Source organism: Protomyctophum parallelum (genome assembly GCF_964188405.1).
Source record: "Protomyctophum parallelum genome assembly, chromosome: 16".
NCBI lineage: Eukaryota > Metazoa > Chordata > Actinopteri > Myctophiformes > Myctophidae > Protomyctophum > Protomyctophum parallelum.
This window is the reverse complement of record NC_139711.1, coordinates 30,838,460-30,862,460: the sequence shown is the minus strand read 5'-3', so window position 1 is coordinate 30,862,460 and position 24,001 is coordinate 30,838,460. Positions and strand designations below refer to the sequence as shown.

General features: G+C 40.8%; 3 protein-coding genes across 3 annotated transcripts; all 3 read right to left on the bottom strand.

Moving 5' to 3' along the window:
• Positions 1–6: 6 nt before the first annotated feature.
• Positions 7–9,255, bottom strand: LOC310873722 (protocadherin alpha-3-like; the record flags this gene model as incomplete). The annotated part of the gene is made up of 4 exons (XM_083786271.1): positions 7–24; positions 999–1,160; positions 3,915–5,951; positions 8,962–9,255. The coding sequence occupies 4 exons, from the start codon at positions 9,253–9,255 to the stop codon at positions 7–9; spliced, it is 2,511 nt and encodes an 836-aa protein (XP_083642397.1).
• Positions 9,256–10,582: 1,327 nt separating this feature from the next.
• Positions 10,583–12,964, bottom strand: LOC310873721 (protocadherin alpha-8-like; the record flags this gene model as incomplete). The annotated part of the gene is made up of 1 exon (XM_083786270.1): positions 10,583–12,964. The coding sequence occupies one exon, from the start codon at positions 12,962–12,964 to the stop codon at positions 10,583–10,585; it is 2,382 nt and encodes a 793-aa protein (XP_083642396.1).
• A 575-nt stretch (positions 12,965–13,539) lies between these two features.
• LOC310873720 (protocadherin alpha-3-like) lies at positions 13,540–15,900 on the bottom strand (the record flags this gene model as incomplete). The annotated part of the gene is made up of 1 exon (XM_083786269.1): positions 13,540–15,900. A coding segment is annotated over one exon (2,361 nt), but the record flags the coding sequence as incomplete, so codon positions are not given.
• Positions 15,901–24,001: the final 8,101 nt, after the last annotated feature.

Below are 24,001 nucleotides of genomic sequence, written 5' to 3'. Positions count from 1 at the left end.
CATCACCTATGCGAGGAAATCATCCTAAAAGTGCACCAGATGACAACGACAGCTAGAGTTGAAACGGTATTGCAAAGATAAAAAAATTGAATGTATTCCTCAGTGAATGGGCGGACTCAAACGAGTGGCTTAATTTTAGCTAAGTAGTGCCACCATGCGATTCCAGCACGCACCCTTTAGGTTAGATATACTGTGTGTGTGTGTGTGTGTGTGTGTGTGTGTGTGTGTGTGTGTGTGTGTGTGTGTGTGTGTGTGTGTGTGTGTGTGTGTGTGTGTGTGTGTGTGTGTGTGTGTGTGTGTGTGTGTGTGTGTGTGTGTGTGTGTGCGTGTGTGCGTGTGTGCGTGTGTGTGTGTGTGTGTGTGTGTGTGTGTGTGTGTGTGTGTGTGTGTGTTTAGCCTACAATATCAGTTTAGATCTTCTGAAATCAGGAATTGGTATTTTCACCAGTTATAATTTAACTAGCCTATACCTAATCTAAAATATGTATTATATAAATGGGGAAAAACAGTCAGAACCAAGGACAGCGAACATGACCATGCAGTCATTTATTTTATCGATTTCCTTTTTTGGGAAAATGAAGAAAATAAAATGAATTACAAATATCTAAATATACTGAATCGAACAACTTACTTTTTCTCCATTTTTTTAGGGGTGCTAGCCCCTCCTATATACAGCTTTTGTCCACACAAAATGTCCGCAACACAAACATTGACAATGCCATTGACAATGAAGGGAAAATGTACTGTCCCCACACGTCTCATATTTGCCATCGACAATGAAAGGAGAAATTAGGTCATATGTCCGCCAAATATGAGGTACATTTGTGGCAACAGGCATTCTGATTGGCCAGTATGAGATGATTCATGATGATGTACGATTACAAGAGCGCTCCTCACTTCACACGGTTGTCACTTTTAAGTGAAATGTCCCTTAAAGCACCACAACATGTAACATTACTACAAAAGTAAAATACACATTAGGTGAAAATAGGTCTTACCTCTCCGGACACGCGCCTCCTGTCAGAGACCACTAGAGTATTCCCATTGCTTCCTGGAACTATAGTAGAACCTATACTCATTCTCGGTCCAACTAACATGTAGCGTTTGTCTCCAGATCTGTATTGGATGCTGTGGCACATTGTCCCATCATAATTGGTGTCCTGTGAATACTTAGAAGAATAATCTATAGGTTTGGAGCACTGCATTAATATCAAAACGATTATACTGATGAGAAAAAGTGTTGACACTGAGCCCAAAGTTATAATCAGATAAAAGGCCACATTGTTCTCCTCTTCATCCCTCACAGAACTTTTAACATCAGAAGCTGAAAACGCCTCTTTGGGTTCCATTACTTTGACAATCACAGTAGCTGTTGCTGAGAGTGAAACGTTTCCATTGTCTTTTACCAGTATGACCAGTTTATGTTCAGCCTCATCAGTTTCTGTGAATGAGCGAAGTGTTCTTATCTGTCCTGTATAGCGGTCAAAAGCAAACAGACTGTGGTCACTAACTTCCTGCAGTGAATATAATAACCAGCCATTATATCCTATATCTGCATCATAGGCTCTCACTTTAGCCACTAAATGTCCTGGGTTGACATTACGAGGAATCTCCTCCACACCTTCAGCAGTACCGTTAGCACTGACTGGGTACAAGATGACTGGAGCGTTGTCGTTCTGATCCAGAATGTACATGTTCACTGTGGCATTGCTGCTTAGTGGTGGAGTTCCAGAGTCTGTGGCAACAACTTGGAACTGAAATGTCTTCAGAGTCTCAAAATCAAAGCCCTTTGATGCTGAAACGATTCCATTATCGGAATTTATATTAAGGAAAGGTGTCATGTGATTTTGTTTGCCTTCTCCTCGAACAATGTGGTATGAGATAGCAGCATTTTCATTCAAGTCTTTGTCAGAAGCTGTTACAGAGAATATAGCAGAACCAGGGGCATTGTTTTCTAATATGTAGAATTCATATGGACTTTTAGAGAATACTGGCCTGTTGTCATTTACATCTGATATCTGAATGCTTAGCGTTTTGACATTGGAGAGTGGAGGCTGGCCACAGTCAGAAGCCTTTATGGTAAAGTCATAATGGGAAACTAACTCTCTATCCAATGGTTCTTTTGTGACAACAGAATATACATTGTCTTTGTATGAGGGTTTCAACTCAAATGGCACATTCTCCAATATACTAGATATTACTTTACCATTAAGACCAAAGTCTTTATCTGTAACACTGATGAGAGAAATAACTGTCCCTGGTTTAGAGTCTTCAGGCACTGTATTAAACAGTGAAGTCACCTCTATCTCTGGTTTGTTATCATTTACATCTTGTATCTTTATTATTACCCTACATTCAGTGGACATAGGATAATGGCCTTTATCAGATGCTTCAATATTAAGTCTATAAAGGTCACTTTCTTCAAAATCAATTGGCCCTTTAACACGTATTTCCCCTGTTATGCTATTTAGTTGAAATAGCTCATACACGCGTTTTTTGAGATTCCTCCCAAGTGTATATTCTACATCCCCATTTGAACCAGAGTCTGCATCAGATGCATTGATTATTAATATAACTCTTCCGATGTTTGCATTTTCCTCTATAGTCGCTGAGTAAACATCTTGGCTACACACTGGTTGGTTATCATTAATGTCTAGCACTGTAACAGTCACGTTCAACGCACTTGATCTTGGTGGATTTCCGCCATCTAACGCTGTTAACTTTAATGCATGATTGGTATTCTGTTCCCTGTCTAGGGCTTTCTGTAAAACAAGAACGGGGATCTTTTCTCCCTCTCCGCCATCCCTAATCTCTAAATGGAAATGTTCATTTTGATTTAATGTATATGTGCGAATAGAATTCAGTCCAGCGTCCAAGTCTCTGGCAGCCTGTAGTTCAAATCTTGCCCCTGGTAACTTGTTTTCCGCTAGTCTAATTTCTACATTTGAGTCGGAAAATGTGGGTGAATTGTCATTGATATCTGTTATTTCCACTCCAACATAATGGATTTCCAAGGGGTTTTCAACAACCATTTTTAGATCAACTGCACAGGCGCCGTTACCGTCACAGAGCGCCTCTCTGTCAACGTTTTTGCGGACAAGCAAGAACCCATTGTTCTGGTTTACCTCGAATATGTCGTCCTCAGACCCAGAGACAATTCGAAAACGCCTCTCTTTCAACGTGCTGACATCAAGTCCCAAATCCTTGGCAACGTTTCCAACAACGGATCCCACTTTTACTTCCTCTGGAATAGCATATCTAATTTGACCTGAAATCTGCTCCGAGAAACACAGTAGCAGGGACAAACACAGAAAAGCCCACCCGTACTCCATTCTGCGCCTTTCCCCCAACCCTTCACAATAAGGTGCACCAAACTCGGCCCTCGATACGTTCCTGTCGATTATAGGTATTCCACAGATTTGATAACCGTCATATTTCCTAGCTTCCTAGGTACAATTGCTGTACTAAATGCAACCGAGTATTATCTGTTCATTTTCACGTGAAATGACTTGCCTCTCCGAGGGGGCAGGGCCTTCTGCTGAATGCACAGCCCTCGTTTCCGATGTAACACTGACACCACATGGAACAAGTGTGGTAAAGTCACTTCAACATATGAGAACAAAGTATGCAACAACCAGAATTAGATTAACAACTTCTGTTATAACGGATTTCAGCACCACGGAGAGCGACAAAGCAAAAGAGCACATGGTCAGAATGTCCCGTATTTTATGCAGGCCATCACCCTTTTCTATTCATTGCTCTGTAAAGCACTTTGAGCTGCATTTCATATCATGAAAGGTGCTATACAAATTAAATGTATTATTATTATTATTACCTTACCACCCATTGAAACTGCACATATATTGTTCTTAAACCACAAGCCACTGAGACAATAATATTGAAACAGGTCTTACCTCTCCAGATGTTCGCCTCCTGTCAGAGACTACTAGAGTATTCCCATTGCTGCCTGGAACTATAGTAGAACCTATACTCATTCTGGGTCCAACTAACATGTATCGTCTGTCTCCAGATCTGTACTGGATGCTGTGACACAGTGTCCCGTCATAATTTGCGTCTTGCAATTGCTTGGAGGAATAGTCCGTGGATTTGGAGCACTGCATTACGATCAACACAGTGATACTGATGAGAAAAAGTGTTGAAACTGAGCCCAAAGTTATGATCAGATAAAAAGCCACATTGTTCTCCTCTTCATTTTTTGCTGCACCTTTAACATCAGAAGCAGCAAAAGCCAGCTCTTTGGGCTCCACAACCTTGACAATTACAGTAGCTGTTGCTGAGAGTGAAACATTTCCATTGTCTTTTACCAGTATGACCAGTTTATGTTCAGCCTCGTCTGTCTCTGTGAATGAGCGAAGTGTTCTTATCTGTCCTGTATAGCGGTCCAACGCAAACAGACTGTGGTCAGTAATGTCCTGTAGTGAATATAATAACCAGCCATTATATCCTATATCAGCATCATAGGCTCTCACTTTAGCCACCAAATGTCCTGCGTTCACATTACGAGGAATCTCCTCCACACCTTCAGCAGTACCGTTAGCACTGACTGGATACAAGATGACTGGAGCGTTGTCGTTCTGATCCAGAATGAACACGTTCACTGTGACATTGCTACTCAGTGGTGGCGTTCCAGAGTCTGTAGCCACTACTTGGAATTTAAATGTTTTCATAATTTCAAAGTCGAAACTTTTCAGGGCTGAAATGTGTCCATTATCAGAATTAACATTCAGAAAAGAGGTCATATCATTCTGGTTTCCTTCTCTAACAATGTGGTATGCAATTATTGCATTTTCATTCATGTCATTATCTGAGGCGCTTACCGAAAATATCGATGTACCAGCGGCATTATTTTCCAGCAGGTACAGCTCTAAAGGATTGTGGGGAAATTGTGGACTGTTATCATTTACATCTGATATTTCAATACTTAGAGTTTTCAATGTGGACAAAGGCGGCTGGCCGCAATCTGTTGCCGTAATTGTTATATCATAATGCGATACTGCCTCTCGATCCAAGTGTCCTTTAGTGACCACTGAATAAATGTTCTCCTTATATGCTGGTTTTAACTCAAAAGGCACGCCTTGGGATATGGTAGAAATAATCTTTCCATTGGCCCCAGAGTCTTTATCCGTCACACTGATGAGAGAAATAACTGTGCCAGGCTTTGATTCTTCTGACACTATATTTGAAAGTGATGTCACTTCTATCTCTGGCCTATTATCATTTACGTCCGTTATCTTTATTATGACTCTACACTCTACTGTTAATGGAGGTTGCCCTTTGTCCGAGGCCTCGATATCTAGTTTATAAACTTCGTTATCCTCAAAGTCCACTTCTCCTTTAACTGTAATCTCTCCTTTGAATTTGTCCAATTCAAAAAGGTCGTATACCTTTCGCCTCGTTGTTTTCCCTAGACTGTATTCAACTTCGCCGTTAGTCCCTTCATCTGGATCAGTTGCATTCACTTGGATCACAGCCGTTCCGATTGGAATATTTTCTTGTATCTGAATGTGATACGTATCTTGACTAAAGACAGGACGATTATCATTACTATCCAGCACAATGACTGACACATTTAGAATACCCGATCTTTGAGGTTTACCTCCGTCAACTGCTGTAAGCACTAGCATGTGTGTGTTATCTTGCTCCCTGTCCAATGACTTTTTCAACACTAAAAATGGCTTTTTGTCATCATCACTTTGTCGAATATCTATTTCAAAGTGATCATTTTCCGTTAATGTATATGTGCGGATTGAATTCATCCCAGCATCGGGATCACGGGCAGCGTGGAGCTGAAATCGTGTTCCTGGAGATGTCTGTTCAGCTATTTCAATTTCTTGCACCTTCTCTGGAAAACTAGGCGCGTGATCATTCACGTCGGTAATTTCAACACCAACGTAGTGTATTTCCAGGGGATTTTCGACCACAATTTTTAGCTCCATCAGACAAACACTACTACCTTCACAAAGGTCCTCTCTATCGAGATTCTTATGGATATACAACGCGCCATTATTCCTATTTACCTCAAAAAGAGAGTCCTTAGATCCAGTGACAATACGAAAACGTCGGTTAGTCAAAGAAGTCACGTCTAGCCCAAGATCCTTGGCAATATTTCCAACAATGGATCCTTCTTTCGCCTCCTCGGGAATAGTATATCTTATCTGAGCCGAAACCTGTTCTCTGAGGGAGACTAACAAAGAGAAATGAATAACAATCCGCCAATACTCCCTTCTGCGCTTTAGGTAGCTGATCTCCATTGTCGTTTAAAAACGAATACAAATAGAAAATACATGAATGAGTTATTAATATTGGCAAATTTCCCAGCCAAAGTGGCTCATATTTACAAAGCAAAAACCCGGACTGCTTCGAATCTAATGCTTGGCTCAAATCTGCATGTGCACCTTCTACCCCCGGGACAGAACAAAAAAATAATCCCGAAAAGGGAGGGCCAACTCAGACTAGAGTTTTTTGATAAAGCACTGACACCCAGAGGAAAAAATATACACGCCAGAATATGAATGTATATAGTCCTAAAGCAGCAACAGGCTATAAACCATAGGCTACAAAGTTAAACATTTCACCGTGCAGCGTTACTATTGAAAAACATATTAGTTTGTTGCAAGTTGCAACTCTGACACACAAACACACGCGCGCGCACACTCGCGCACACACACACGAAAATGCAGCGAGTTTCAAAACAGAGTTCAGCACCATGGACAGAGAGTGTGTGTGTGCGTGTGTGTGTGTGTGTGTGTGTGTGTGTGTGTGTGTGTGTGTGTGTGTGTGTGTGTGTGTGTGTGTGTGTGTGTGTGTGTGTGTGTGTGTGTGTGTGTGTGTGTGTGTGTGTGTGTGTGTGTGTGTGACAGTATTGGTGCAGACTCATATGCGTTTATGAATGAATGATCTTACCTCTCCAGATGCACGCCTCCTGTCAGAGACCACTAGAGTATTTCCATTGCTTCCTGGAACTATAGTAGAGCCTATACTCATTCTGGGTCCAACTAACATGTATCGTCTGTCTCCAGATCTGTACTGGATGCTGTGACACAGTGTCCCGTCATAATTTGCATCTTGCAATTGCTTGGAGGAAAAGTCTGTTGATTTGGAGCACTGCATTACGATCAACACAGTGATACTGATGAGAAAAAGTGTTGAAACTGAGCCCAAAGTTAATATCAGATAAAACGCAACATTGTTTTCCTCTTCATCTTTTGCTGCACCTTTAACATCAGAAGCTGCAAAAGCCTCTTTAGGCTCAACAACCTTAATAATCACAGTAGCTGTTGTTGAGAGTGAAACATTTCCATTGTCTTTTACTAGTATGACCAGTTTATGTTCAGCCTCGTCTGTCTCTGTGAATGAGCGAAGTGTTCTTATCTGTCCTGTATAGCGGTCCAAACCAAACAGACTGTGGTCAGTAACTTCCTGTAGTGAATATAATAACCAGCCATTATATCCTATATCAGCATCATAGGCTCTCACTTTAGTCACTAAATGTCCTGGGTTCACATTACGTGGAATCTCCTCCACACCTTCAGCAGTACCGTTAGCACTGACTGGATACAAGATGACTGGAGCGTTGTCGTTCTGATCCAGAATGAACACGTTCACTGTGACATTACTACTTAGTGATGGAGTTCCAGAGTCTGTGGCAACAACTTGAAACTCAAACGTTTTAATAGTTTCAAAGTCGAAACTTTTCAGCGCAGAGATGTGCCCAGTATCAGAATTAATATTCAGGAAAGATGCCATATGATTTGGACTCCTCTCTCTTCTTACTATATGATAGGATATCGCAGCGTTTTCATTCAAGTCTTCATCAAATGCGCTAACCGAATATATGGATGCACCAGGTGCATTATTTTCGAACAAATACAATTCGAGAGGATTTTGCTGGAACTGTGGGCTGTTGTCGTTCACATCTGATATTTCAATGTTTAGGAGTTTGAATGAGGAGAGAGGGGGCTGACCAGAGTCAGTTGCTGTGATAGCAAAGTCGTAATGTGATACACTTTCTCTGTCCAACGTTTCTTTTGTCACCAGTGAGTACATATTTTCCTTATATGACGGCTTTAATTCAAATGGCACATTATCTGTCAGGCTGCATAGAGTCTTTCCATTCAGGCCGGAATCAATATCGGTAACGCTAATGAGAGAGATTACCGTCCCGTGTCTTGAATTCTCTAGAACAGCGTTGGATATTGATGTCACTTCTATTTCTGGTTTATTGTCATTGACATCCTCAATCTTTATAATGACTCTACAATCTGTTGTCATCGGAGGTTGGCCCTTGTCAGAAGCTTGGACATCTAATTTATAAACATCAGTGGTCTCGTAGTCAATCTTTCCGTTGACACGAATTTCGCCAGTTTCTTTATCCAGAGAGAACAGCTCTAATATTTTCTGGTTCATATCACTACCAAATGCATACTCAACATCGCCATTAGTTCCCTCGTCCAAGTCTGTTGCTTGTACGCTCATTACAACAGTACTAACATCAACGTTTTCACGCAACATCACTGAATAAACTTCTTTGGAAAAAATCGGTCTGTTATCATTAGTATCAAGAACATTTACGGTAATATTGAGATTTGCTGATTTGTGTGGGGTCCCTCCGTCTATGGCTGTAAGAATCAAACTATGGTTACATTTCTGTTCCCTGTCCAAATGTCTCTGTAAGACTAAAAATGGTATTTTATCCTCTCCCCTGTCTCTAATTTCGAGTTGAAAGTTTTCGTTTTGACTAAGCTTATACCGCTGGATAGAATTAATTGCTATATCTGGATCATGTGCACCCGGTAACTGAAATCGTGCTCCTGGTAATGTATTCTCTGCTATTTCAACTACCTTTTCACTCTCTAAAAATGTGGGCGAATGGTCGTTAACATCTGTAATATCCACACTGACATAATGAATTTCAAGTGGATTTTCTACCACAATTTTAATTTCTATTAAACATGCCCCATTGCTGTCACAGAGCTCTTCTCTGTCGATGTTCTTATGGACATACAATATCCCATTGTTCTGGTTTACCTCCAATAGAGCGTCCTTAGATCCAGACACGATGCGAAACCGCTTATGCACCAAAGTACTAACATCGAGTCCCAGATCCTTGGCAAGATTCCCAACAACAGTGCCAGCTTTGACCTCTTCTGGAATGGAATATCTTATTTGAGCTGGAACATGTTCCACAAGGCAAAGCAGGAGAGAGAAAAGCAGAACACCACAACAAGACACCATTCTGGCTCTTTGTTCCTTAGTGAAATTATAAAATGCTCCTCAGTAGATTAGTCCCCTCCAAAGATAACAACCGCAGCCGTTAGTGAGGTGAAAGTTCATCATTCAGTTTTAACGGTGGTCAAATAATAATATCCATGAAGCTGAAACATGATGTTTCGTCCAAACACCTTCCTCTCGTTCACAACGGAACGAAAACAGCTTCAAAAGGGCAGGGCTTAAACAGAAAGGCTGTTCTTTAATATAATGCTGACCCCATCTGGATGCATGGTGCCATTTGTAGAAAGAAAGGCGCACTAAAGTGTTTTAAATTGTTTGATCAACACTTTCCAACACCAAAAATCACACAAAAGATTTGTTGTTGTTATTATTGTTATATAGCCTATATTTAATATTTGAGATAAATTAGAGGGGCGAGATTGCATTAAAACGTTTTTAATTACTTTGACGAACGTATAGCACAATACATAATTAAAGAGAGAAAGGCCTATTCTCAGTATATTTAACCCAGTGGCTTTGCAATGGACTGCAGAGCGATCATTTATAGACTATAGTCTATGTCTATGACACATAAACATCGTATAGGCTACTTTGAATGTATGCGAGTTCTAATTCAAATTCGCTATCAATTGTTTAAAGTAGGTGGCAGCAGGAGTCTTGTTGTTTATGTTGATAGTTATTTTTTCCATTTTGTTTTAAAGCTGCCTGAAAACCGTGAGACCTTTCGTTTTTACGATCTGCAGTGGGCAACCCGGCCTCCGCAGACAACTACCGATATAATTGCATCTTTCCAATTCAAATAAGCAACTGAATTAAATGAGGGGGCGCTGATCTTTCGCACAGCCCAACACACACCCACCGACTGTGTATGAGTCAACTAGAATAGAGTCCATTAAGGAGTTAGCATCTCTGTACACTCCTGAAAGATGTGGGTTCTGGTGGAAGCTCTGAGGGAGACTATAATTACTTATATTATCGTACCATCAAATAATGCTGAAAACACACACACACACACACACACACACACACACACACACACACACACACACACACACACACACACACACACACACACACACACACACACACACACACACACACACACACACAGTTGCGTTTCAGAACCATGGACAGCGAACGTAGCCCCATGCACATGGTCACAACATAACAATGCATTGGATTTAAGCACCATGGACAGCGCGCGCGCACACGCACACACGCACACACGACAATGACAGCTCGACAACCAAACTGGCGGTGAAAATATGAAAATATCTCAAATGGCATAAAATATCGAGCATAACTGTAAAGGCATTTTTTTTAAATAGCATTAATTAATACTGCATATAGACCTTACCTCTCCAGACTTGTCCCTCCTGTCAGAGACCACTAGAGTATTTCCATTGCTTCCTGGAACTATAGTAGAACCAATACTCATTCTAGGTCCAACTAACATATATCTCCTGTCTCCAGATCTGTACTGGATGCTGTGGCACAGAGTTCCGTCGTAATTAGCGTCTTGTAATTGCTTTGAGGAATAGTCTGTGGATTTGGAGCACTGCATTACTATCAGCACGATGATACTGATGAGGAAAAGTGTCGAAACTGAGCCCAGAGTAATGATCAAATAAACTGTTACATTATTATCATCCTCATCGTTTGTAACACTTGTAACACCAGAAGCAGCAAAAGCCTCTTTAGGCTCGACAACCTTGACAGTCACAGTAGCTGTTGCTGAGAGTGAAACATTTCCATTGTCTTTTACCAGTATGACCAGTTTATGTCCAGCCTCGTCTGTCTCTGTGAATGAACGAAGTGTTCTTATCTGTCCTGTATAGCGGTCCAAACCAAACAGACTGTGGTCAGTAACTTCCTGTAGTGAATATAATAACCAGCCATTGTATCCTATATCAGCATCATAGGCTCTCACTTTAGTCACCAAATATCCTGCATTCACATTACGAGGAATCTCCTCCACACCTTCAGCAGTGCCGTTAGCACTGACTGGATACAAGATGACTGGAGCGTTGTCGTTCTGATCCAGAATGAATACATTCACTGTGACATTACTGTTCAGTGACGGAGTTCCAGAGTCCATGGCCACAACTTGAAACTGAAAAGTTTTCAAGGATTCAAAGTCGAAACTTTTTAGGGCAGAAATATGTCCATCTGAATTTATATTAAGGAAAGGTGCCATATCATTACGTCGACCATCTCTAACTATTCGGTAGGATAAAACAGCATTGTCATTTAAATCTTTATCAGATGCGCTAACAGAAAACATTGACTTGCCAGGCTCATTATTTTCTGTCAGATAGACTTCAATCGGATTATGCAAGAACTCGGGCCTGTTATCATTCACATCCGATACCACAATGCTCAGAGTTTTGAATGTCGACAGCGGTGGTTGACCACAGTCAGTGGCTGTTATAGTGATGTCATAATATGAAACGGACTCTCGGTCCAATTTATGTTTTGTAATTAAAGAATACATGTTGTCTTGGAATGACGGCTTTAACTCAAATGGCACATCATTTGACAGGCTGCATATAACTCTGCCGTTCATTCCCGAGTCCTTGTCTGTAATACTAATTAGAGAAACAACAGCACCCGGCTTTGAATCTTCAGGAACCGTGTTGGATAAAGATGTCAGCTCTATTTGAGGTTTGTTGTCATTTAGATCCAGCACTTTGACGATTACTCGACAGTCAGAACTCATTGGAGGCTGGCCCTTGTCCGTAGCATGGACATCTATCTTGTAAACATCAACATTCTCAAAATCAATATGGCCTTTAACTCGAATTTCTCCAGTGGCTTTATCCAAACTAAATATATCATACATTTGAGGCTCAAGTTCAGTGCCAAATAAGTATTCCACCTCTCCATTTGCACCGTCGTCCTCATCCGTCGCGGTAACGTTCAACACAACTGTTCCAGCCTCAACATTTTCAGGTAGCGTGACGGAGTACACTTCTTGGCTAAATGTTGGGTGGTTATCGTTTGAATCAAGAACTGTCACTGTAACATTAAGAGTCCCTGATCTCGGTGGGCTTCCGCCGTCAACGGCTGTTAGAATCAGTTTGTGCTCGGATTGCTTCTCCCTATCGAGAGGCTTTTGTAAAACTAAAAATGGTATTTTGTCGTCCCCTCTTTCTCGAATCTGCATACTAAAATGTTCGTTGTGGTTCAATTTATACGCACGCACAGTATTGACGCCAACGTCTGGGTCCCTCGCAGATGGTAATTGGAAACGCTTGCCAGTGACGGTAGACTCATATATTTCTAACATTTTCTCAGCCTCTTGAAAACTTGGGGAATTATCGTTCACATCTGTTATTTCAACTGCTATGTAGTGTATTTCCAATGGGTTCTCCACCACCATTTTTAGGTTGATTAAACACGAAGCAATGCTATCGCATAGCTCCTCTCTGTCCACATTTGTGTGGACATAAAGGACACCATTGTTCTGATTTACCTCAAACAGACCATCATTTGATCCTGACACAATACGGAACCGCCTGTCCGCCAACGAGTTGATTTCAAGTCCCAAATCCTTAGCAACATTTCCAGCAGCGGTTCCCGCTTTTACTTCCTCTGGAATTGAATATTTGATTTGCGCTGAAACCTGCTCTGCGAAAAATAGCAACACCGACAATCTCAGAGCAACGTACCACCAGTACTCCATTCTCCGCTTTTGTCCTTCGGGTTCCATCTTTAAAGACGTATCCAGGCAAGGTTCTTTGCCGAAACTCACCAAATACAAATTCGTATTACATATAAAAAATCCATGCTTTCAGGTGAACAAGTAAAAATATATGCGAGGCGTCCAAATTTATGTTAGAGGTGTCATCTCGTTATTTTTCCGATGTGAACAATCCCTTCCAGAAAGGGGTAGGGCCAAATCTACAAACTAGGCCTTTCGTTGTGACACACACTGACACCATGTGGATACAATCCTTTACTTACAGAGACTCTTAAGTGACTAGAATGAAGAAAAACTGAGATGGAAAGCAGAAAAAGCCCAACTGAAACGAATACATTTCAGCACCATGGACAGTACATGATGACTTGTGAATGAAGATGAGAGAGAGAGAGAGAGAGAGAGAGTGTGTGTGTGTGTGTGTGTGTGTGTGTGTGTGTGTGTGTGTGTGTGTGTGTGTGTGTGTGTGTGTGTGTGTGTGTGTGTGTGTGTGTGTGTGTGTGTGTGTGTGTGTGTGTGTGTGTGTGTGTGTGTGTGTGTGTGTGTGTGTGTGTGTGTGTGTGTGTGTGTGTGTGTGTGTTTTGTCTTACCTCACCAGAAGCACGCCTCCTGTCAGGGACCACTAGAGTATTCCCATTGCTTCCTGGAACTATAGTAGAACCTATACTCATTCTGGGTCCAACTAACATGTACCGTCTGTCTCCAGATCTGTACTGGATGCTGTGACACAATGTTCCGTCATAATTTGTCTCTTGTAAATGTTTGGATGAATAGTCTGTAGATTTAGAGCACTGCATTGCAATCAACACAATGATACTGATGAGGAAAAGTACTGAAACTGAGCCCAAAGTCACGATGAGATAAAATGTCACATTGTCATCAACGTCATCTTTCAATGTACTTTTAAAATCAGAAGCTGCAAATGCCTCTTTGGGCTCCACAACTTTGACAATCACAGTAGCTGTTGCTGAGAGTGAAACGTTTCCATTGTCTTTTACGAGTATGACCAGTTTATGTTCAGCCTCGTCTGTCTCTGTGAATGAACGAAGTGTTCTTATATGTCCTGTATAGCGGTCCAAAGCAAACAGACTGTGGTCAGTAACTTCCTGCAGTGAATATAATAACCAGCCATTATATCCTACATCAGCATCATAGGCTCTCACTTTAGCCACCAAATGCCCTGGGTTCACATTACGAGGAATCTCCTCCACACCTTCAGCAGTACCGTTAGCACTGACGGGATACAAGATGAGTGGAGTGTTGTCGTTCTGATCCAGAATGAACACATTCACTGTGACATTGCTGCTCAGTGGTGGAGCGCCAGAGTCTGTTGCAACAACTTGAAAACTGAAGCTTTTCATAGTTTCAAAGTCGAATGTTTTCAGTGCCGAAATATGTCCATTATCTGAATGTATGTTAAGAAAAGATGCCATATCCTTCTGCGACCCAGTGCCTCTCACGATATTATATGAAATTGCAGCATTTTCATTGAAGTCTTTATCAGTAGCACTTACGGAAAATATAGAAGCACCAGGAGCATTGTTTTCAAACAAATACAGCTCAAATGGATTTTGGGGGAATTCTGGGTTATTATCATTCACATCAGATATCTGGACCCTGAGCGTTTTAGTAACAGAGAGAGCAGGCTGGCCACAATCAGTCGCTGTTAACGTTATGTCATAATGTGACACAAGTTCACGGTCTAGGCGTCCCTTTGTGACAAGGGAGTACATGTTCTCCTGAATGGAGGGTTTCAACGCAAATGGGACGTCACCTGAAACCGTACAAATAACTTTACCGTTGACACCTGCATCTCTGTCCGTCACGCTAATAAGCGAGATAACACTCCCGGGCTTTGAATCTTCTGGGACAACTGTGGACAATGACATGACCTCTATATCTGGTTTATTGTCATTTATGTCAACTATCTTTATGATAACACTACATTCAGCCGTCCATGGCAGAGGACCTTTATCAGAAGCCTGTACATTCAACCTGTAAACCTCAGTGTCCTCAAAATCCACATTTCCCTTGAGTCGAATTTCACCCGTTAATTTATCTAACACAAATGTATCGTACACTTTTCGTTTCTGTGTTTTGACAAAACTGTATTCAATTTCACCGTTGGGACCGTCATCCAAGTCCGTTGCATTTACTTTGACGACCACTGCTCCAATTGGGGCATTTTCGTGCAGAGTGACTGGATAAGTGTCATGATTAAACACTGGGCGATTATCATTGGCATCTAATACTGTGACAGTTAAATTAAGACTCCCTGATCTCGATGGATTGCCTCCATCGAGAGCTGTCAATATTAAATTGTGCTCTGCCTTGTGCTCTCTATCTAAATGCTTTTTCAGCACTAAAAACGGTATCTTTTCGTCTTCGTTATCTCTAACATCAATATCGAAAAAATCATTCTGACTCAACCTGTAAACCCGAACAGATAGGACCCCACTATCGGGGTCTCTTGCTGCGTGCATTTGAAAACGGGTACCTGGAGGTATGAGCTCCGCGATTTCTAAGTGTTGCTCATTTTCTGGAAAGGTGGGAGAATGGTCGTTAATATCGTTAATTTCAACACCAACGTAATGTATTTCCAACGGGTTTTCCACGACAATTTTGAGGTTTATTACACATGTAGATGTTCCTTCACAGAGTGCCTCGCGGTCCACATTCTTGTCAACATACAAGATTCCGTTGTCCTGATTTAAATGAAACATGGCATCTTTCGAGCCAGACACAATACGAAACCTCCTGTCTGCTAACGTGCTGATGTCAAGTCCTAAATCCTTGGCGACATTTCCAACAACGTATCCCACTTTCACTTCTTCTGGAATAGAATATCTCGTCTGACCCAATGCATTCTCCTCGAAAGACATGAACAGCAAAAATCCAGCCAGCCACCACCAGTACTCCATTCTCCGCCTTTGTTCTCCATCTCCCATCGTAAAGAAAACACAAACAATTCCCTATAAGAAAATATACACTAATCCCTATAGTTATATGGCATTGAAAATGTGATCCATCTTGGTCTGGAAAATCGTATTATGACCAGGATAAACGGCCAATATCCACTAATTCAATGTCTTACATGTCATTCCTACTCCAGCTAGGCCTATACAACACAGATGGGCAGAGCCTAAAACACATCGAAAACATAATCTAGGTCACACTGACACCACATGGTATGTTTTAACACACTGCAAGGATATAGATTAAAAAAAGAGAAGTTTAAATGGACAGCCGATTAAAGGGATCTTGTAAAGTTCTTAACGGGTTATTATGCCTTCATACAAATCACGATTTTACTCCAAAATTGCTCCATTGCCATTGCTTTATAGTTTGTTTTGTTTTAAACTTTTGGGTACATTTATATTTTAAGTGAAAAGAAGCCCATCTATAATATTGTGATTTTGTTGTTGAATATTTGTTCCAATAAGTTTGTTCTGCAAAATGATATATTTAGTTTGAAGAGAATGTATAATATAGACGTGGATAGATGTAATCTATGGTAGGCTTTTTATATATCAAAACGCCAACAGCGCCACCATACAAACATTTGGAAATGTTAATGTTGTTTTACCAATCAGTGGTATCTAGAAATGTATAGCCAAGCCGCAACATTTTATCGTGACAATTCATTGGTTTGCAAATATGGCGTGGTTGGATCGCTTCACAAAACCTGGTGAGAAAATGGCACAACAAAATACATGAAACAAACATTCAGGGATTTGCTTCCTTGCCAGTTGACATTGAAATTTGGATGGATAAAACCAGTTGTAAGTTCAGTTCAGCACCACGGACAGCGAAACACCGACTCCAACAAGCAGCCACTTTAATATAGGATAAGCATGGCATTAATACATCAGTTTTTTATATATATATATTTAATGTTAGGGTGTTATTTGTCCAGTGTATCTCTCTAGGCTGTCATTTAGTTTATACTGTACTTGACAAAATGGACACGCACCTGTCGCGCGTTTGATGCAACACCGCCTGCACGCTGCTTGCTTTAAATTGGCTGTTGTTGCACAAACCACAAACAGTCGCATGATTTTGATATAAACTGTTGATTATAGAAATTAGATGATTAGTTAACTTTTAGACAATAGAAGACTTTTTTTATAAGTGGCTATAAAGATGATTAGGAAACTTTTAGACAATTGAAGACTAATTTATATATAAGTGATTATAATCCAATCCACTAGTTGTGAATGAATGACGGAAGAAGTATTATAGCATAATAGCTTGAGTAGCCAATCATTATAATTGCTATTAGTAAACTGGGTCATATTTTCATTTTGCATTCACACAGCTTGTAGTGTGGCGCCGTTTCCTAAAACGGTGAGCAGTGACATCCTGTGGCTTAAAGGCGCATGTGCATGTATAGTGTGTGCATCTGCAATATTATTCTACCCTACTAGTGCTCATTCTGTGGGAACAGTGTGCCATGCCGCAGTGAGCTCTACTGCTAAACCAAACCATAGCCTATACTGCAGAGTTCCAATCCATGGGGACATTCTGTGTGAAATGTTAGGTCTATACTCTTATTTAGACCTAAATAATTATCTTAGGGCGATACTAAACACCTTATGTGTGAATATTTGTACCAAACGGTCTGCTGAGTCCGCAGTTCCCGGATGCTGCAGAACAAGGTGGGGGCTTGTCAGAATATCAAATAACAGGCTGCTCCAATGCACAGCTGCAGAGAACAGGGCAGTGCTCGTTGCCATGGAAACGGAGCTCTGAGGCAGGTCGCTGTCCTTGGTGCTGAAAGCAGACAGGCTCGCTGAAGGAAAGGGAGAGGGGGTGGGACCTGGGACGCATGCTGCAGGTGACGTGTCCGCTGTAGACAAAGGAGACTGTCTTTGTCCTTCGTTTCCACTCTGCAAAAGCATATTCATCATTTATGTAAGATACATTCCCTTATGCGGCATGCTTGTTGCCCATGCCCCCCCCCCCCACACACACACACACACACACATGCACGCACGCATGCACACTGCTGCAATATTTTACATTACTCATATGGATGAACAGACTATATGAAGAGGAACCTCACAAATGCCTTTCTTTATAGACGTCTCTCCCCCCAGACAGTCCATTAAAGCAATTAAATAAATGCATAAAAGCAGTCATAAACATTACCATGTGCTAGACAGTGCCATAGGCTATACTATAACTGCCAGTGGTTGGACAGAGTGTGTTAGACTGTTGGTGCCGACTGGTGGTCATGTTATGGAGAAGCTGGTGTGTTGGAGCGTTAATGTGTTATGTATCAGTGTGTTACTCTGCCAGTGGCTCAGAGAATCGGAGCAGACAATGTGGGAGTGTCATATCTGGGTCTGGTGCTATAGCAGTTAGCGTATTCAGCAATCCTCTGGGAGGCAGTCCATCAGTATTGTAACCAGGTGTTAGCATACTATTCAAATCACTACAGACATTTCAAATTCAATGCAATTAACAATGAATCATTGCACAATAATGGAGAAAAACTGGAGAAAGAGTTTGAGGGTCATAGGGGATATTAGGTGAGTCTAAAGTCATGCTCTGGGACTGGTATTACCTCATTTGTCTGGGAGATGTCACACACACCATTGCACTTTAATATTTCTATACAAGCAGATGTGGCTTGCTAACTGAACTGACCCAAATCAGCAGCCAACTCAGTCACTGGGCAATATCACAGCTGTGATTCACACCAAGATACTACCAGATTGCTTAGAGATTATTTACCTTTACTGGGACTTTTACAATGTTGAAACCAGTAAACCATGACGTCACGCACAATACAGTAACTCATAACATCCTACAAGTTGCTGTTTGCTTGTTTGTTTTCCTGTAACACATCATACAGAACGGCAGGACAGATAAACAGTGATACTAACATCTTGGCTGTTCATGGCTCAGTTAGTCACCTCAGGGTATAGACCCCTGATGTCTGCTAAGACATAAATGAGCCAATGTCAGGATTGAGCAGATGTGTGAAACTGATACACCTTCATGGCTCACACAACCAAACACCGAGTCAGTGCAGAGAAATGTAAGTTGCGAAAATGCGAACACCAAGTCCCGATATCAGAGGAGTAAAAACATTTGATTATCAAATGTATATATACTATGTATACTGTATATTAGTTATATATACATCACCCATAAGCAGGATACTTCATTTTAAAATTATATCTTGTCAATAAGATGTTTAAGCATACTTATAACTGGCTTATAACACTCAGCAAGAACCTACACAATAGCCTGGGGCTAAGAAGATGTGGCATGCATTGTGCAAGCTTTTTGCGGATTGCCAATTTGGAAGGGGGGGGTTGTATTTTCATGACTGTTTAAAAGCAAATGTAACACCTAAATGTGGACAAATGCAGTTGACTTGACATTTTAGTGTGCATACCTTTGTGGAAGTATATGACCTACAGTACACAGTGGCAGAGCTGGGTGTTCACAAGAAAAATACCTAATTACTCAATGTGATCACATTGGCAACACCTGAAATCAGAAAATGTGTTAAGCGAAAATAATTAGCTTAAGCCGAGTTAGTTCCCACACTTCACATCTAGCCAAGTGTTGTAACTGACTGCCTTGTAGCACGACAAGAAGAAATGCACTATAATGTACTGTGGGAAAACAGGTGCAATGATCTTGTGGACTTCTCTCTTGATTGGATAACATTGATATCCCATACTGTAAATGTATTTCCCATTGACTAGAGCCGGAGAGGGAGACCTGTGACTGAACAAATGCTCTGTAGTAATGATTACTATCATAATATAGAGCTTTATCCTTTAACAAAAACTGATAACTGCATATCACTTACACCACCTTTAAAAAAGCCCCAAATACACATACTAAGGCCCAGAAATTACTATAAACAAGTACATGTAAATACAAGATAGCATGAGCAGCAGTGTTTCATCAGGCTGCACATGAAAGCTCAGACACCGTTTGAGAATCTTCTTACACATTGACATTGGCCCAGGAACAGCAGCTGGCATCCATCCCAGGCTCATTGTGAGCTATACATTAACATGGGCCAAGTCACTGTCAGGTCATTAGATATTGCACTTAACGCCTCTAAGCTCATATCTTGGAACAGTGCATTATATCAGCAAAGAAGCAGAGGAAGGAACTAGGGCTGGGCAATATATTGATAATATACTAATATTGTGATACAAGACTAGGTCTGGGATTTTGCATATATTGTGATGTGGCATGAACGTTCTTTTTCTAGTTTTAAATAACTTAGGCTTTAATCATATGAAAAATTATCAAAACATTAAAAAAAAAGAATACAAATCAATTTTCACTATTTCCCCGCTCTAGAACGAGCAGTTACTGTGATAGATCTTTTCACATTGGCTCTGTGTTAGCTCAGCACACTGGGTTCTGCCTCCTGTAGGTTTGCGTGCATCTTGTACTGTGGAAACCTGGTGAGAAGTGACTGTAGATCTGTGCAAGATTTACCAGCTGAATTCCTGTCGAGATTCTCTGTTGCTTGGTGATTTAAATAGTAGATCTATTGCACTGTAGTCTGTACACCGCATAAAGTGGTGGAGGCAAAAGAGATTATTATTTAGGAAGAAGACTTATGCTGTCCATTACAGATCCACCGCTTAATGCTGAGCTTTCAGTTACAGATGTTCTGGGGAAGGTCAGCAATGGTAGCTCAGCAATAAATGTAAGTGTTCTAGTCAGGATAATCTCTCAAGACAAGATTCTGCACCAATGAAAAACATGTTGTTGTTGTTGTTGTTGTTGTTGTTAGTAGGAATAAACACAGAAGGAAAAATAAAGAAAAAAATAACAATCCCATTTTCCTTTATTACCACCAAATGGGTTCCCAGATTGTAGTCAGGATGAACTGGAATTTGGAAGATGATGGAAATCCTATCCAAGCCATAGATCTAGGGGTCAGGGGTGAGTGAATAAGCAGTTGATATGTGATTCAGTCAGATAACAATCTGGAAACCCATTGGCAAAAAGGAGGGGGAAAAAATCTCCTTTGAATTTGCCTCTGGTGGCCACTTGCAGAGACCGATGTCGCCTGCTCACTCTCCTTTGGCACTCCACTTCCAGTGACACGTCTTTGTTTACATTCCTAACATTCCTCTACATGTTGTAACAGGAGTTGCTGACAGATTCAGCTGCGGAGCTCTGAAACTGTTTTGAGAGATTATTTCTATTAGCATCGCTACGATAAGACATGCGGTTAAACTAGATATTGTCATATTGAAATCATATTTGCATTATTAAAGTAACTTCAATTCTCAATTGTTCCATCAACAGAATACGTCATGTTGTTGGGGCCAAATTGTGCTCACCTTACATGCACTTAATAACATAACTGCAGGCATATTCTATTCTGATCAAACTATTACTTCATAGAAAGTGTCTTCATTGCTTGGGCCTATACCGGACATCTTCTGTAGCGCTCATTAAATTATAGCAGCTCCTACCTCCTGAGGCAGTTGAGATATTCTATATAATATTATCTTTACTTATCTTTGTGTTAATTGTTTTTGGGACTTCCAATATCCCCTGTAAAATTACAAATACTCAAATCTATATATATATTTTCCATTTCTGTCCCACAAGTCAAAGATCAGGCCACTTCATGCAAGTACCCTAACTATAGCTTAAATCCTACATGTTTATCAGGCAAGTAAACACACTCAACTAAGGCAACTATAACAATACAAATAATATTTACTTAAACCCACACATACACATTATGTGTGTGATTCTTCTTGTAATTCTTTCACTTTCAAAGAAAAATAAAATGTTGCCACACCCTTAGTCAATAATATTCAACCAATTATAAACCGATAGCCATTGTTAGGGAAAACCCCATTGGCAAGTCTAGGTAATGACACAAAAATGTACCTTTTGTTTAACAATATAAAGATGAAAAATAATAAACCCCATTTTGTAAGCCTCAGACATTGCTTGGGTATGTTATGGCCCAAAATGAAATGGCCCCTTCATGGTGTCCATCACTTGTAGCTATAATCAATCTCGCATTCTGTGATCCACGTCCATTGTGTTTGGATTCAGAGATACATCTTGGGCAAGAATCCTCAGTTAAAACTGTCAATTGGCACCACACAAATTGTGAACACAAATTGGCGCGAAATCTTTTCAGATGTACTTTGGGGGTCCTTACCGATCGTGCCAGTCAACCTCTCTTGTTGCGTCCTAGTGTGTGGTGAAGGGAAGGTGGGCATAGGAGGGGCTACTGTTAAAGAGATGGTCACTCTGTTCCGCTCCCGGCTGCTGGACTGCTGCTGCTCATCTGTGTAAAAGTACAAGTATGGACATGAGTGTATATCACTGGTTCTCAACGTGGGGTTCTGAGACCCCGTGAGGCAAATTTAGTTAATCTACCATACAAAATCAGTTTAACTACTTTACCGCTGGAATTATTTTAATAGCCCCATCTCACAACTCGTCACATCACAAAGGGTTGTGAGCTTGTAGATCTGCCATTTTCAAAACATCTTTTAACATTTTAAACATTTAACAACACAAATCTTGTATGGGAGCCCATGGCACAAATATTTGCAAATCTTTGACTTTAAAATGTTTGAAAACCACTGCTATATGCACTGGAGCCAGAAGTTCAGTGAATGCTCTGAAGTCTGAGAGCGCTGGCTAGCTTAGGAATAAACAATATGTCTAATGATTGCAACACATTACACATTGTTTTCTGGTCTCCTGTTGTGTGCACTATATTAATAAGGCATATTAATATGGTATTTAAAGAGCACAGAGTCTGTTTCTGCCTGCGCAGGCATTGGCTACGTTTACATGAAGGGTGATCATTCCGAATAAATACTTCTGAATAAAATACATCCGATGTAATGTTTTTTGCCGTGAGTTTACATGGGAAATGGTCATTCCGAATGAGTGTTTATATGGAGAAGTGATAGAAGACATGATACATGTTAATTCACGTGAAACTACGCCATCTGTTGGAAACATAAAATATAGGCAGTTCATTCATTGTGACTTTCAGACGAAAGACGACACTTTGAAATCCCATCATTTCATTCCGCAGTAGTTTTGAGGCTGCTGCTTGGATAGGGACAGACATATTATGTTTACCGTCTTTTTTTTCCCCACCTCCTGCGGCTCCCCTTCTCCGCTGGGAAGGTGATAATCTCGTTTTTAGGTGTAGCCTACTTTATTATCTACAGCACGGCCAGGGCACGCAACACACTGATTATTATTATATCGGGTTGCTCGTTATTTTTGAGAGAGAGAGAGAGAGAGAGAGAGAGAGAGTGTGAGAGAGAGACCGTTGAACACACACACACACACACACACACACACAAAATGCACGAAATAACGCGCTCTATGTGCAAACTCCTCGGCTCCTATGAGGCTTATGAGCGCCTTGGAGTTGGAGCGCAATGGAAATGAGCATGCTCAGAAAGACCAGAATGAATTTACATCCGAAGCAGTTATACATGAGTCCAATTTTCTTTCAATCGCACTGAACATCGGAGTAATCCGGACAGTGACATCGGAATGGTTTTTAGATCGCATCGAGCGTTTTCATTCGGATGTAAGTTTTTGTAGGTGTTTACATAACAACGTTTAATAGGATTGAACTTCTATTCGGAATGAAAAGGGGATGTAACTGCTCATGTAAACGTATCCATTGACAGATTCATTCGTTTTCCAGCTGTGTTAATTCTGTTGACTAAAACTATGACTAAAAGGTTCCGTCAACTACCTTTTTTCAACACGTTTGTTTTACTGTATCTTTGGTTAATGCAATTACTTTTCTTTTTTTCCCCATATGAACTTATGGGTTAAACAGGACTTGACATTAAGGCTTGTCCTGTTGTCCAGGACAAGTAATAAATATTTCCAAGTGCATTACATTTTTACTTGTCCGTTGGACAATTGACACTTGGTTTAACTTATTCTGTGACGCTCCTAGCAGCCAACAATATTGTCTCAATTTGTCTAGCCATCCTAATAATCATCATTCCAATATTAATAGCCCTAGAATGTCTGAGATTTCAT